This window comes from Macaca nemestrina, chromosome 6, assembly GCF_043159975.1.
Source record: "Macaca nemestrina isolate mMacNem1 chromosome 6, mMacNem.hap1, whole genome shotgun sequence".
Lineage (NCBI taxonomy): Eukaryota > Metazoa > Chordata > Mammalia > Primates > Cercopithecidae > Macaca > Macaca nemestrina.
The window spans coordinates 44,965,222-44,981,788 of record NC_092130.1 but is presented as its reverse complement, the minus strand read 5'-3'; the positions used below and the strand labels follow the sequence as shown (position 1 = coordinate 44,981,788).

The window sequence follows — 16,567 nt, the reverse complement described above, 5'->3', positions numbered from 1 at the left end:
CCCAGGTATTCTTCGAGATTGGTTTGCACTTTCACCCTGAGTCCCTTAGACACATTTTCTAAAACTATTCTAACATGCCCCATCCAGGGAAAAAGACAGACAAGAGCCTGGCCTAGAAGCTCAAATGTAAGTACAGGTCATCTTCACAAGCAAGGGAGGAAAGAGGGAGGGTCACTTTCATCCCACTGACTTTTACTGAACCCCAACCAGGTGCCAGGTCTGGACCAGCCCCTTGGGAAATGGAAGTGAACAAGACACAGCCCTTCCCTGGCCTCTACCTGCTGGATGCTGCTAGTATCCTCTTCCCCAGCCAGACATTGTGAAATGTCCTCTGGGGAGGGGCAAAATCCACTCCGGTTGAGAACCACTAAGTTAAAGCATGATGTGTCCATGTGGTGGCACAGTATACTCATCAGGATAGTTTTTAGAAGTCATCAAAGATGTGTACAAAAATCTTCACAATATAACACAAAGAAAAAAGTTAGACCTATAATTTTACATATAATAATAATACTAAAAGTACCAAATATACACACACAGTACATGGGAAAAGGCGGGAAGAAAATATAATAAACCATTACAAGAATTAAACTGGATGGTAGGATAAATGATACCTTTCCAATTTTCTATTGTAAATAACATTTTTTCAATAAGGATCAATGTTTTATATTTATTTTATGCATTTTTTTTTTTTGCAGTTTTTAAAACCAGGCGGGTCTTGAACTTCTAAGCCTCCAGCGTCAGCCTCCCAAAGCTCTGAGATTGCAGGCATGAGCCACTGTGCCTGGCCCAATGTTTCATATTTATTTATTTGTACATACAATGTTGCTATGAGCCTGATCATTTATTTTAAGGAAATTTATTATTGGATATAACAGACATACAGAAAAGGGCACAAGTCATAAGTGTGTGGCTCAGGGGATTTCACTCTGTGGACATACCCATGTAGCCAGCATCAAGATCAGGGAACAACATCACAGGCGCTCTACCTCCAGTGTCAACTTCCAGTCACCACCCCCCAGGGCTGACCCATTTCCTGATTTAAACACCAGAGATTCTGTTTGCCTATTTTTAAGCTTCATATAAATGGAATCACACAGTGTGAACTCATTTGTGTCTGGCTCACTTTGCTCAACATTGTTGAGCAATGTTGTTACTGTATGTAGTTGCAGTAGAGCACGAGTATATATCATTTAAAAATCATAAAGCTATATTTAAAAGAAGGCAGATTTGAAACCCTGGGACACTTTTTGCTTCCTGGGGAGCGCTACACAGTCCTTCTGCTGGGAAGTCAGTCCATGGCCTCCAGTCCTGGCTGCTGCCCTGAAGATCCCAAAGATTCTCTTGTGCAGTTGCTTCTCCAAAACTAGGGAGGATTTGTGCCAATCCTCCTGACCCTGCCGGCTCGCCCACCATCGCCAGTGATGTGTTTGGGCCCCTTTATAAGGAGGCCAATCAGATAGGATGGAGAGGGGGACATATGTGTCTCACCATAGTGGTGCCGGACACAAGGCTGACAGGAAGTGGTGTCCAGCAGGGGCTCAGATCCTCCTGAAGGGAGGGCCATCTCTTCCTGCTCTCGTGGTGACTGTCGCTGATATGCCACGAGCAGAGAAGCAGAAGCTCTCTCTCAAAGATTGCCCCATCTGGCCCCTGGCTTATCACATTCCTCAGGGTAAAGCACCCCCTGCCCTTGTTCTCCTTGCAGCAACCCTATGAGGGTTAGGGCTGGGGGAGCTACAGTTATTTTCCATTTTGTGGACCACGAGGCTGAGACTGGGGAAGGTTAGCCTGCAGAAGGGCACAAGCTGGACTTTGCATCCAGGACTCCATGACTCCCAAGCCCAAGTTCTTAGCCCTGGATATTTGCCTCTAAAGGCCACCTCCCTGGCCCTCCCATGTCTAGCTGAGGTTAAGAGATGGGGATCATGACTCAGTCTCTGGTAATGGGCTCAGCCTGGCAAACTGCTCCCAGCCAGCTGTGTGGTCAGGCAAGTCATTTTCCCAGAAGATGCTGCAGTTGGTTTGACTATAAAGTGGGCAGCTGATACTTCCCTTCTTCTCGCTCTAAGCCCCTCCTCCCCAAGCCTGCAGGAATCTCTGGAAAAATGTTCTGGAAAAACGGAGGCATTTTTACGACTCTCTCCTCACCTAAACCTGCTGGGCCAGGACAGAGCCCAGACCCTCAGGCTCTGACCGTTATCCTACACTTTGGACCCGGGCAGCCCCCAGCTTTGATGTTGTCTTGCTAAATGTCCCCGAGTCACTGGCGGGCTCTGATCTCTCCAGCACCTAATAATTCAAACAGTCTGAAGTAGTGAGCAGCTAATCAGCTGGGCAACCCTTGCAGCTGCACAATGAAGTTGAAGGGAAAGGGGGTCCCTTTCATTCTTGGGGTCTCATTCTACAACTCGATGGCCAAGGCAGACAGCACCGTCCGCTGGCCAGGGGATGGGGTTAATTCCTGCAAGGACCTGGGTGAGGGTGTCCCTGACCAAGGCAGCCAGTTGCACGGTTTGAATCATGGCTGTCCCAGCCGGGCCATCGGGTGGGAATTAAAATTTAATTTAGAAAGTCCTGTCTCTGCGGCCCTGGTGGCCGTCGTCTGGGTGATTGACTGGCTGGTTTCTTTCACCTTTGCACGTCTCGGGTTTTTACTGGCAGAGGAAATGAAGGCTGAACTGGGGCAGGAAATTCCATGTACACAGGTGTTTCTGATTAGCCCCGTGCACCTCACCCAGGGGCACAACCAGGGGCTGAGATGCCTGCATGAGCCCCTGGGCCCCTCTCTGGCCTGGCAACTGTGGCAACTTTGCATCTAGGGAAGGCTGGACAGGACACTCACACCGCTGCAGGGCAGACAGAGGTGCCAACCAGGTCCGCTGCCTGGCCCTGGGAACCCAGTAACCTTCTGCCGTGGACACAAGATCACACAACGCCCTTGGCCAGAGCCACCCCAGCCTCTGTGTCTGCCGTAGGCGGCTGGTGGCACCAGGGCCTGACCTGGAGATTAGCATCGCCCTGAGGTGTGTTTACACATTGTAGCTGGCGCTTCATGTGGCTGACCTGCCCCCATTTTCACATCTTCAGAGGGGCTTAGAGATCCAAAAACCACCTCCTCCTTTACTTAAAGGGTCTCTGGAGGGGTCGGGGAGGGCAGCCCTGGGCTTGGTTCAAGATGGCCATCTGTAGCGGTGGTTTCAGAGGCTGAAGAAGCAGCTTTCTTCATCTCATACCAGCTCTACACTGCCACAGAAGCATCCCACCATTGTCATTCACTGCCCTGGGTAAAGGCACTCAGGGCTCCCGTTACACCCAGAGTGTACCTGGAGGTGGGGGGCATCCCAAGAAATGGCTCATGAAAACACGCTGGCTGGCTCTGGGCAAATGTCCACTCCCACCCTACCCACCTCAGTTTTCCCATCTATAAAATGGGCATCATAGGAGCAAACTCTGCTGGACCAGCAAACGGATTAATGAGATAGTCTGCAAAACATCAGGCACACAGAGGATCAACAGAGCATGCAGCTAGCTCCTGGGAACATTCTCAAGGGAATTGTTCCAAAGAAAAAGTATTTTATAGATACTTTGAAGCATTACATTAACCATTGCAAAAACATTTTAACCAATTAAAATGCTCATTGGTTAGTTATAGACTAAGGTGTATTGTGACGCGATAATGTGCAACCAATAAGCTCAATATGACAAGGATGGAGCCATATGAAATATCCAACAAATAACTGAAGAAAATGGGTCTGTATATAGCCTGATTACAACTGTGAGAAAGTGTGTGCCCTGAGGAAGATTGGAGGGACATGTAAGTAAATGTTTATTTAAATATATTTCAGTTATTCACATAGTTAAATGCATATTAAAACATGAAAATTAAATAAGAGCAGAGACAGATATGAATGTGTCTAAGTTATCAAGTTCCTACTAGGAGGAGACCCCATGTCATCAGTCTAGGACAGAATATATGTGGTACAAAAGGCTGGAGAAAAGCCTGTGGCTGAGCTTTTGCCCTGTAGGGAACATGGAAACAAAGTCATCAGAATGAGTGTGGCCACCACACGAGGTTCTGGACTCAGACTGTGCATCCTGGGGATCTTGGAGGGTATGGGGCTAAGCCACCGTCAGAGTCGGCCCCCTTTAACAGCCTAGGGACTCATGTCTCCCTGTGCCTCTGTCACCTGGAGAGAGACCTGGGCTCCTGACGAGAGGCTGGGAGTGGAGCCTCACCCACATCCTCAGGACTCTGAGTGACACTCTGCTGACCCTGTTAGCTGCAGAGTAAGAGAAATGTGTTTTCATTGCTGTTATGAGTTCCCAGGCTGGGCAGCGAGCAGCCCCTTTAGAAAGGACCTCTTGTTCTTAGTGAAGCACAAATAAATGCCTGTCGTGTGGGGCTATGTGAGCTGGGAGGTGGAGGGGGCTAAATGGAGACCTCAGAGAGCTGGCTACCTCGTCCCTGGGCCCCCACCCAGCGGGCAGCAAGGCATAGCGGGGGGCTCTCCCTCTCTCTCAGCAGATGGCCCATCCTTCAAGGTATAACTTCATCCCTGCTCCCCTCAGAAACCCCTTCTGCCCAGACCAGCCTTTGCCAGGTTGAGCTCAGAGTCCTTCTGGAATCTGGATGTGGTCCTGGGTCCTTGGAGGGCAGAAGTCGGGCCTCACCATTTCTGTGCTGCTCCCACCACAGCCCCCACACCCAAGGTCCTCAGGATGAATCTCAGTACATTCTGACTGAATTGCCATGGACGAAAATAACCGTTGGAATGGCAGCAGTGGCTTGTGAATTTCAGTTCCTCTTCTAAAACCACTTGCAGATATTTCTGCTGCTTTCTTCCCCTCTCCCCTCCCCCTCTTCCCTCCCCCGAAACAGGAATTATGAGGCAGTAACACACACTCTTTTTGCATTTGTGGCTCCTCTTGTGGCCATTGGTACAGTTCCTTCAGGGGCTGAGCCTGCTCTGACTCACTTCCCAGTCCCCCAGGCCCCAGCAAGCGCCATCAGATAGGGAGCTTGTCACCTTGGAGGGAAGGGGCCAAAAAGATAATTTCCAAACATTGAATCCTTGGTGTCGGTCAAGCACGGTGCAGAGTCCTTCACAGGCACCCCATTTATCCTCCCAGACACCGTATAAGACTTGTGATACTCCTGTTTCACAGAAACAAGAAACTGAAGCTGGGAGAGGTTGAGCTCTTGCCCAAGGTCACAGAGCCAGTAAGTGGTAGAGCTGGGATCCAGACTTTGGCTGTCTGACTCCAAAGTCTAGGCTTTTCTTTGCTCTAAATCCCTCCGCTCAACTTCTCTTTTGTCTGAGGAATTCTAGGAAGTGTTGGTTCTGTTTCTCATCAGCAGGGCCTGATGCTCCCCATGGTCTCTGGGCACCTGCACGTCATCCCAGAGGCAAACCTTGGGTATGCAGAGCCCTATCCCAGGGCCCAGGATGTTCAGGACCAGCTGGAATCAGAGGCCTTCTGGCTCCTTACCCTGCCACGTGGAAATGCCATTTGTAGTGAGCCGGCCATCATTGGAGAGCTGCCTTTAGGTGCAGTGAGTCAAAGGACCACCTGGAAATGCTTTAGCCTGAGGCGGCACTGGAGCAGCCCTGGCTTGTAGCCATGAACGGCAGCAGGTCCAGTAACACTGAGTTCCAGGTATGCATGTTGCCAAGAAGGGAGAGCAGTTTGGAGACTGACCAGCTCCTCTGGCTCATGCAAAAGCCCCTACACAGTGCTAGGCACGTGGTGCTCAGTAAACGTAAGTTCCCATTCTCTGTGAGAGGAGGGCCTTGGCCCTGTGCACTGAATGTCCTGGTAATGGAATGCTATATGCTCTGACTCTCTTGGGATGGGGGAAGAGGGAACATCTACAACAGGAAACCATGGGCTCCTGAGGTTGGATGCAAGTTGCGCATGTTCCTATGTGCGAAGAGACACCATAGCTATCATTTTCTGAGGTGTCCAAGACCCACAGAAAGCCAAAGACTGCACTACCCAAGAGACTGCAGCAGGAATGAGTGGATTAAGCCATTCAGCATGTCCAGACATACAAAATCACCAGGGACAGCTGGCTGAGGGAGACAGGCCAAGCTAGCACACGCATGAGAGGAAGAGGAATGGGCACTCAGGCCAGGCCGGCTCTCTGAGCAAAATGGAGCTCCTTCCTGCTTCCTTTCCCGGCCTGACCACACAGGCTGCAGAGCACAGGGGCCCGCCTAAGGCCTTCAGAGAAGATGGTCTCCCCCAACATCATCTGTGAACCTCATCTCCAAGCTCAGAGCTTCCTCCCAGGTGGGGTTGCCCCTTCTCAGAGCTCCAATTTCCCCGTCAGCCTTGGGCCGTATATCTTCGCCTTCTTTCTACAGGCTGCTTTATAGCTTGCTGGAAACACCTTCCCTTAGCACTTCGAAATGTATCACTTGAAAGCATCTTAACGTTAATCAATATGATTCTTTTTTAATTTGAAGGGGCTTATTTCTCCAAATGGTTTTCCTGATCTTATAGGAGGGCATGCTCTCTAATATTAAACTTTTTCTTTAAAAAGAGCAAAAAAAAATGACTCACATCTGTTTGATATTTAATTCAGATTGAATGGCAGGACAGGAACAAAATTACACTGCAAAAGGCCATAAAGTGTGATGTTTAAAAGAGCCAAGCATACCAAACCTACATGCCAGAAAATTTGAAATGACAAAGGATTGAGGGGGTGTGGCCTGGGCAATGGGGTGTCTCCTACCCAGAAGCTGGAGGGGCAGTAGCCAAGCTGGGGGAAGGTGGGAGGTGGGAGAAGGGCTCACTTTGCACGGGAGGACTTTGTAGGGGCTGGTTTCCAGCCACATGTGAGTTTGGGGGTCTGGGATCTGAGCCCCAAGCAGAGGTCCTGGAATCCAGTGCTGGCTGCTCCAGGTTGGGGGATGGGGTGGTGGCCTGTCTGGGGCTTTCCAAGGGGCTGCTGGGTAACACCACACACAGCCTGGGTGGCCAGTCAGGCACTGTCAAGCTCTCAGTGTCCAGGAGGCCTTGGGGTTTGGCTACAGCTCAGAGAATTGAGTTTAAAGCCCTCTGCTGCCTTCTGATCAGTTTAGCAGAGACACCAACATCCTGCATCCCAGAGGGCAGAGAAAGGGACTTAGAAAGCTGTGTTTTCCTCCAATCTTGGAAGAAAGGCAGCCTCTGAATGTCACTGCCCCCGAGCTCTGCGATAGACGTCCTAGGAAAGAAGTGAGTGTGGCCTCTTACTTAATATTCCTTTAAAGCCAGAGGGCTGAGTCCAGGGCGGGCACAGGCGCTCCACTTGTGAACCGTGTCTGGTGACGCTTGTTAGGTGAGCTTTGACAGTGGTGTGCAGTCAGAGGTTGTATGCTGGTGTGGGCTGCCCCTCACTAAGACCACGAAGGGAGTGGTAGAGACAAGAGAGGGATTTAGAGTAAATCAAATGCTGCACCCCCCTGACCAGCTGAGTGGGCTTGTGTTCCCTTTCCCTCTCTGATCCTGTTTCCTCATCTATACCATGGAATGGTTTGACATCCTCAAGCTTATTTTTAATTTTTTTAATTTTTTATATTTTTGAGACAGAGTCTTGCTCTGTTGCCCAGGCTGGAGTGCAGTGGCCGGATCTCAGCTCACTGCAAGCTCCGCCTCCCGGGTTTACGCCATTCTCCTGCAGGCGCCCGCCACCACGCCCGGCTAGTTTTTTGTATTTTTTTAGTAGAGACGGGGTTTCACCGTGTTAGCCAGGTTGGTCTCGATCTCCTGACCTCATGATCTGCCCGTCTCGGCCTCCCAAAGTGCTGGGATATCTAGTGTGATAAATATAAACGAATTCACTTTTAAATAGCAAAATATTGTATGTGTTTCTTAGAATGGTAACTCCGGCCTTTCCAGGGCTTCTGCTTAGGTACCATGTTTATTTCCAAGGCATTAACTTGTTTTTCCAGCCAGCACTTGAGCACAAGGGTCTGGAACTTTTTCCATGCAGTGGTGTGCTGGAGTTGTCTCACACTGTTTCATAAAAGCTGATTGTTAAATCATTAAATTATATTTAATCACTCACTAAACTTAAATTTTTAATGTAACTAACTTATTAACAATTATATGAACTTATGGTGAAATGATATTAAATACAAAGTGAATAAATAAATCAAAACCCACTGCTTCCTAGTTATTTTACTATACCTTACTATATCTATGGCCTTGGGGCTATTTACACTGATTGTATCTGCATGATGGGAATGCCACATGATGGTAGGCTTACTGTGCGTCTCTTTCCAATTCCACATTCGGTGATGTCATTTTGATACCTTGAAATTGACCGTGGTAAGACAATTTACATCACGGACATCAGCAAACACATAATCCGAGCTCCCCCGCCACTCAGAGAGCTGCTAAACATTTGCCAGCACAATTCTGACTATAGAGACTGGCAAAATAAAGTATGCAGAGCTCCTGGTGACTTTCTCAGAATCGCTCGGCCATGCTGAATGTCTTCCATTCAATCCAGTGCTTTCTTCATCAGACTTAGCTGTTCCAACCTTCCCGGGAACTTGTGGCCATCTCTTATGGCATGCATCCCTTTACCAGAGCACTCTGACCTTCCCAGCATGCTCCCCTACCATTCCTCTAGTGGGGTCGCTTCTCTGCTTCTGTTTTCCCCTGAGCTGAGCCAAAACATTCACGCTGGTGTGTAAAGCGGGCTGAGAATCTCAAGTGGAAGTATTTTCCCTTTCTTTAACTGTGGAGCAAAACTCACAGCTCATAATTATCATGTGGTTTTCTAACCAACACTTTATCTGGGATGCTTGACAGAGCCCAGAGGCCGGCGTATGTGTGTGTGTGTGTGTATGGATGGATGTGTATATGCAGGTGTGTGTGTGTGCATGCAGGTGTGTGTGTGTGCATGCAGGTGTGTGTGTATGCATGTGTATGTGTGTATGTGTGTGTGTGTATGGATGGATGTGTGTATGCAGGTGTATGCATGTGTTTGTGTGTATGCATGTGTGTGTGTATGTATGGATATGTGTATGCAGGTGTGTGTGTGTATGCATGTGTGTGTATGTGTGTATGCGTGCATGTGTGTGTGTGTGTGTTGGGGAATGGAGAGGGGAAGGAGAAGTCAGACCACATGAGGCTTTCTGATGTTTTGACTTGAATTCTGCACTGCAACCACAGACCCTGGAGGCCCAGGGGAAGAGGAACGTAAAACTGAAAGACAGAGACCCCCGAAGATTAGCTTCCCACCTTGGCCTCCAAGAGTGTCCACAGGGGACGACCATGTGTTTCCCAGTAATGAGGCCCAGCACTGGATCTGGAAGCCTCTAACATCAGGCTTCCAGCCTGCCTGCTTCTAATACTCCCGGGGCAGCTCTCCAAGTTTGGGAGCTCTGGACCTCGTGCGAGTGTTTCTGAGTGGTGAAGGGCTGGGTGGTCGTGTCGCACCAAGGAGACGAGGCCCATCTGGAAACCGGAAACCCTGTTGGCAGGTAGCAGAGGGACGGGGTGTGGGGCCCTGCATGGCCCTGCTGGAATTTGCCATGGGCTTCCGGGCTCAGGGTCCCCTGGATACTGTGGTTCCATTCACTGAGCAAGACCACTGACCCTTCCTCTTCTCACTCAGAGCACTTACTTATTTAACGTGTATTTTCCCCTTTTTGTCAGGAACCGTATTGTGGTTTGACTGAGGTTCTTGTCAGAGCTTTGGCCCTAGTGGTCTTCTTTCACTCCACCCAAATTCTTCCTCTCAACTCTCTCTCCTGTCAAGAGAGAGGACTGAGGATCTACTGTGTGTAGGTGGCTGCTCATCTACAGACATGTCCAAGATGGCGTCTGCCACACGCAGGGCTCTGCCTGCCGGTGGGAGAGTCCAGCCAACTGGCATGTGAAATGGGCCCAGCCCTGCACCTGGCACACTCATGTTGTATTTTTCATCTTCACAGAGGTGAGGTAAGTACTCACAGTATCCCCATTGTATAGGTGAGGAAAAAGTGGCTTGGGGGAGGAAGGAAGTTTCTGGATTCTGTAAGTGGAAGGCAGTGGGATTTGGGCCTGTTGGCTTCCTGAGGACAGGTGTCTCTGCCCTGCCCCCTGCCTATCTCAGGGGCTGGTGTTCAAAGCAGGGCGTCTGGGTGAGTTGTGTGTGGGCCCAGCCAGGCTGTGCCTGGGTCTTCTCTGTGCTTCACTCTGTGGTACTTGCCCTCCTCCCTCCCTCCTTACAGATGTTGAAGGTCACATAGGTTGGGGTGACAGTGATGGTGGGGATCTATGTTTGCCCCTCAGGGGTCCCTGCATGGTGGAGTCCTCTGCAGTGTGGCCTCCCCGTCCTTCTCTCCCTACTTGGCCACCCCATGGCCCCAGGCGAGGCTGAGGGGCGTTGACATGGCCACGGTCTCTGTGCTGGCCATTTGGCTGTTTGTCCTCAGGTCCACGGCTCTCTCGTTCATCCCCTGCTCTGTACTGCGGGAAAGTCGACCCCCACAGGCTGCATTTCTCAGGCTTGCTGGTCAGCTTGCCTCTGGCTGGCTTCAGCCAATGGGGTTGGGGTTGGGGGGGGCGAAGAAGAAGAGAAGCCAAGGTATTCCTTCCTCTGTCAGCCTGTCAAGTAGAGTCACCTCATCAGCTGCTGGTGGCAGCTGCCTCTCGTCTGTGGCTCCTATCCCTCTAGGTCCCAGCTTCCTTAGGGGCCTCCATGGTATTCTAGCCCTGGGCTGGACATTCCCCACTGTGACTCCAGAAACACTCCCTTTCAGTTGCCCTCCAGCCTGGAGCCAGCAGTGGGAGCAATCTCTGTTAATCTCTGAATTGCATCCCTTATTTGGCTTCTCGGTGATTCCATACCCAATTCCCTGAATTACATTTTTTGCATACTTAGACTGGTTTTTGCATTTCTGACTGGATCCTGAATGATAGGCTTCCCCTTAAACAAGGTGACTTAATAGGGTCCATGTTCCCAACCCATCTGTAGCAAGCCCTCTGAGCGAATGACGTCATGACAGCCCCTGATCCCTCAGAGAAGCAATTATGGAAGCCTCGTGTCTGGCTGCCTGGCTGAGGTCTCGCTCCGAAGACCACTGCCTCTGCCTTATTCCGAACACTCCCACCTCTACTCCCTGCCTCCACATCTTTAAAGGAAAGCGAGGCAGACATCGCAGCCAGGCCCCCTTCCAGCAGTTAGAGTGCTTGGCTCGGAGCCTGGGCCCTCCTGCCGGCCTTGCTTGGGACCTACTGCATGTGAACTGTGTTGTCAGGTCACACACAGGGAGGGTCAGAGAAATGGGAGAGGCCAAAAGGGAGTCTAGAGCCTCCTCCACAGCCCCAGTCTTCACAGGTTTTCTCCTCGTTCCTGGACTGATTTGATTTGGATTCAAATCTGCCTGTACTTGGACTCCTTCCTGGCCAAATACCTGGAGCTGGGCCCTTTGCTGCAAGCACCCCTTAAAGAAGCGGGCACAGTTGGGGAATGGAGGGCATTTCCTCTGGAAGGAAAAGGCAGAGGAACCAGTAATGGCCCAGGAGTGCTGATATCCTTGCTGGGGTGCACATTTTTGTGAAACGAGCCCCCTTGCCAAATGGAACTCTAAAGCTCCTTCAATTCACATGCCTAGAGAAGAAAATAATCAAACTCTTCTGTCAGGGATCACCTGGCTCCCCACATCCCCTCACTTAGGATGTTTTATTCCCACTGGAGCATGTGATTGGAAAACAAAGGTAAATGGGAGCAATTGATTCCCGGATCCTTTTTTTTCCCCCAGCAGGATTAAAGCTGCCTCAGCCATAAAGAGTTTACAAACTCTAAAGAAAGATAATAACTTCCCTTCTCACGGCCCGGTCATGGGGAGGCAATGCATGTTTCCAATCAGCTGAGAATGTAACTCAAATGGTAGGTTTTATTTCACTTTAATCCGCCTGTGAGTTCACGTTAAAGGTAAGAGGAATCACAGCCCTGCAATTCAAATAGAGTTCATTAAATTCAGCATCTCCTCTTAACTGGGCTGGGTTGTTTACTACTCCCCACAGTCTTGGATGGGCTTTGAGGGTCTGGTGCGGTGTCCGGCAAATGGCTGGAATGCAGGTGAGGCTGCCACCATGAAGGAAGCTGGAGGGAGGAGCTGTTAACCTCATGGTACTGTGGCGACATCAGCCACCACTACGTGTCACGGAGTGGATGCTGAGGAAGAGAAAACAGAGAAGAGCTGGAGAAGCTCACACAGTAGATACACTGGAAGGCAGGTGACCTTGCTGGCAGCCCATTGCAGGGGGCGGTGGAGGTGGCGATGTGCTGTCCCCACCACATGGAGCTTGCTTGCTTCTGCACACCTCTTTGCTGGCTGCAGCCTTGCTACTCAGTGGGCGGTTGTGGAAAGAATCGGTTCTCGGTTCCCATCCCAACTCTGCTATTTAGACACCGGGAGACCTGGAAACAACCCGTTGACAAAGTCTTGCTCTACACGTTTCTGCAGTGACCGTCCATTTGAAGGGATAGGGAAATATTCCCTCAGTGTCCTGCAGTGAAACTGTTGAAACCACTCCTCCTATGAAACTCACTCCTTTGGGTTAAGCATTGCCTTCTCCGCCCTTTCCTGTGTGGATGGAGTGTTGGCACAGTGAGGCAGATGTTGCTAATGGACGCATCGGGGTGTTCTGCACAGGCTGGCCTGCATAGCCCAGGGGTGGAGGGAGGGGTCAGGCTAGAGCCTATGGAGATTTGGTGGACAACAGGCCCAGGCTCAGTCCAGCCAGCCCAACCTCTGATTGTTATCCTCAGAGTCCCTCCAGGGTCTCCTTGGCAGGGGCTGTCCCCTATGAGCCTCTGCAGGGGACAGGAAGTGCTGACTGATAATTGTCTCTCTCACATGCACCCTGTCAAATCCATAAACCTTCCTCAGCAGTCACCACACAGAATCCCAAAACCCCAGGGTTCTGCTTGAGTTTGAGCTATACAGGCTCAAGGACTAGAAGGAAGCACCAGCCTTGTTCTGCCCCAGCTAGAGGGTCTGTGCTGCCCCAGCTAGAGGGTCTGTGCTGCCCCAGCTAGAGGGTCTGTGCTGCCCCAGCTAGAGGGTCTGTGTTGTCCCGGCAGAGGCCTATAGGAGGCAGACACATTCACCTCTACTTCCTGTCTGCCCATGGCTTCGTGGTCTTCTCACCCCAGCTGGCCAACTGGCTTCCCACCACTATGGGCCTTGCCCTGTCCATGCCGGGCCTGATGGCCTGGCTCAGACTTTAGCATCTAAGGATACTGCTGCCTTGACCACCAGAGCCCCACCTGTCTGTGCGTCTGTCCTCTGTTCAGCTCTGTGAAGGCCACCAGGAACACAAGAGTCAACAACCCATGGCCTTTGTCTTCAAGGAACTTGAGGTCTCACTGGGCAGACAAGCACGGAGTGAGTGCTCCACCACGGGCCTCCCTTCCTCCAGGCTGTAGCCAGGACTATGCTGTCTAGCGTGTCTGCTGTGACTTCCTCACGGCAGAGCCCCACACTGTGGCTGCTTATGGAGCATTTGCATGTTTCCCTCAAGGGGAGGCTGTGTCTCTCAAGGACAGCTTGGGAAGATTCACATTCTTAGAAAAGCAGAGGAATGTGAGTGTTAAAATACCTTAAAGGGCAGGGAGGTGATTTCTAGATTTCCAGACAATGTCTCAGAGAATTGTAGTGCTCTGGGGTATACCTGAATGTAACCAATGTAGCTCCTTTTGTGCCTGCGTGTAGACTGAGTCCATGTGTCCACATGCATTCAGTTCCTCCCACCAAACTGGACAGTGATAGCTAACCCTGTTGACCCTTATGTCTGGGTGCCTTAAATGTGTGATGCCTCAAATTGACCTTCACAATGACTCTAAGGAGGTAGGTACTGTGATCTTTCCCAGTTTCTACAAGAAGAAACTGTGGCACAGGGAGATTCAGTCACTTGTGCAGGATCACAGAACTATAGTAAGTGGTCATGGAGGGGGACAAGAATTCTAACCCAGGCAGCAGTCTGACCAGAGGGCCCTAGCTTGGAGCAGCGTTCATGTGCACTGTGTGTTCATGTTTAGTGTATGTCTGTGCATACCTGTGTGTGTGCACATGCACACATGTTCACTCAGACGCATGGGCTGCCCTGCGGTGGGAGCTGAGAGAATGCAGTGGAGGTTGCTGGGAGGAACTCACCCGCCTGCTCCGGTTGTCTGAGCAGGTGAAGGATAGTGATATCAAGTGCGAAGACCAGGCCCTGAAGCCAGCCTGACGGTTTCAGCTGTTAGGAGAAAGTGAGGGTGGGTGCCATGGATCTGATGATTTCAGTGATTTTCTACTCAAGAAAAATGAAGTCTTGGATGGGTAGAGCTTAACTGTCTTAAAAACTTGGCATAGGGCAAGGTGTGAGTTTCCCGGGGAGACTGTGTGAACTGTGAACAGGTAGAATCTGAAACTACAGGCCAGATGTTTCGTGGCTCCCTCCCGCCTGGTCTGACCTGTCTTCCTTCAGCTGCTGTGCAGTTCATCCTGGGTCCCTGAGGGGCTCGCAGATGCTTCACTCCAAAGATCTCAGTTGCAGAGTCCCCTGTGGAGGAATTGAACTCTCTCCTCTCTCAGGACTCCAGTTGGCAAGGGTCTGCTCCTCCCTGGAGGGGAGAGACCCTCACTGAAACCCTGGAGAGGGCCACTCGGGGCAGCAGCTCATTCCCAAAGTGTCTGGTGGAGCTGGGGAGTGGCACCCTGGGGACTCTGGGGTTTCCCCACCAGCTCCTCTCTCCAGTCTTTCGTGTCTGGGTGCAGCCTCCAGGCCATGGCTTCTTGAGTTCTGTATGTGGGTTGCTGCTCCCACAACATGCATAGTTGGGGGACCATTTTGGTCGGTGACAGATCACTGCTGCCTTTCATCAGACCAAAGTACACGTGGCTTCTTCTCCTTGCCAGCCCTACCATGGCATCTCCCATTACACTAACCCTGCCTATTGGACCTTCTGATGCAAGGAACAGATTAAAATCCCCTCCTGGTTGCCCACCAGGTCCATGGCTACAACTAAATCCCTAGTTGGGGCGTCACAGAACACAGGTAAGCCCTTGAGTTCTGGAGCCAGCTTACTGGGGCATGAGTCTTCCTTACTTCCGTATGGATGGTGAGCCCTCCTCTCTCAGGTCTCATGATAGCAGCTAACCCTTATTAAGTGTGTGCTGGGCACTGACTGAGTGCTTTACAGATGCCACCTCCTAAGGCCCTCATAACTCTAGCAGGTAGTAAGTACTATTATCTTACCCATTTTCCAGAGGGAGAAATAGAGGCAAGAGCAGGATAAGTCACTTGCCCAAGTCACATAGCTACTGATGGTGTGATGTTGGGCAAGATATGTAATGTTTCCGAGTCTCAGTTTTCTCATCTGTAAAGTGCAGTTAATACCATTGTCTATCTGGGGTGTTATGAGCCTTAAACAGGGTAATATACATAGCACCTAGCAGAGTCCTAAGCACATGGTAGGCACTCAACAGACAAGGCCACTTAACAAGAGTATGTGAGCCCAGCTGGAGGAGAGAGAAAAATACAATGACTATAGCACTAATCACAGTAGTGATCAAATAAGTAATGCACTCCTGAATGCTTGACTTTCCTGAGCACAACGTAAACTCCCTGAGGGAGTTTGCCTTACTCACTTCTGGTTCAGTTCCGTGGCTTTGCACAGATCTGGCACAAGGTGGGTGCTTGGTGAAGGTTTGCTGAATGAATGAGGAACTGCTTTGGGGGTCCAAGGGGTCATTCACAGCATCAGATAGCCCCTTCCTAGCCACCCTGCTCTCCCTGCCTTGTGGCTGTGATCTGAGTGTTTTTGCTTCATTCCTGTTGGAGAGGAAGCTTCCCAAACCAGGGCAAGCCTGGGTCTTGCCGACCTCTGTTTTCCTCATAGAGAAGATGTTCAGGGCCTGTGAGTGAAGTTGGACCTCCTTGTAGCTTGCCCTGGGTGCAAAACGATCATCCTCTTGGGCAGAAAACAGAAATTGCTGGCAACTACAGACCCAGGGATTCGAGTCAGCCAGGGGAACAGGGCTGTGCCCTCGGCGCCTCAGATTCCTGGGAGAGTGGGGTCTGGGATCATGGTGACCGTGTAGATCCCTCCCTGCATCACACCAGTGAATGCTGTTTCTAAACCACACTCTCCCCTTCTCAGCATGGTGTGGCAAGTGGCTGCTCCCCTTATTCACTGAGAAAATCCTCCCACCTTTGGCGTGCCTGGCTCCTAACGAGTCCCTTATTTGGAAGGAACACCCCCACTCCCTTTGGTGTGTGACTCACCTTGAGTGAAATAACTGCTTGGCTGAATTCTTACACAATCCCCCACCCCATCCGCTTATTCTCTGAAGACCTTTGCCCTCAAGTCAGCCAAGGCCTTGATCCAGAAGTGACAGAGAATGGGGAGTGTGAGGATGAGGATGATGATGGGGACAATGAATTTCCAGGCAGGCCCAGCTCCCAGCTCCCATCCTCAGGAAACCCTGAGCCCTGCCTGCATCTTTTCCAGAAATGTGAGTCCCACCTTTCCAATTTCCTCTTACACCTCGTCTATATTTCTCACCCCCACCTCTGCATGACAGCG

At 50.7% G+C, this 16,567-nt stretch overlaps 1 protein-coding gene and 1 long non-coding RNA gene across 2 annotated transcripts in view; one reads left to right on the top strand and one right to left on the bottom strand.

Annotated features, from left to right (window-relative positions):
- The first annotated feature begins 3,706 nt into the window (after positions 1–3,706).
- Positions 3,707–16,567, top strand: part of LOC105467123 (uncharacterized) — a 30,076-nt gene continuing 17,215 nt past the window's right edge. Inside the window, exon 1 of the long non-coding RNA XR_978636.3 lies at positions 3,707–3,817. This is a non-coding gene — a long non-coding RNA (uncharacterized lncRNA). The remainder of the gene's footprint in view (positions 3,818–16,567) is intronic.
- Positions 11,908–16,532, bottom strand: LOC105467121 (dendritic cell associated nuclear protein 1). Its single transcript, XM_011716523.2, is given in 2 exon segments — positions 11,908–14,646; positions 14,648–16,532. Coding segments are annotated over 2 exon segments (735 nt in total). The 5' UTR covers positions 14,815–16,532; the 3' UTR covers positions 11,908–14,078.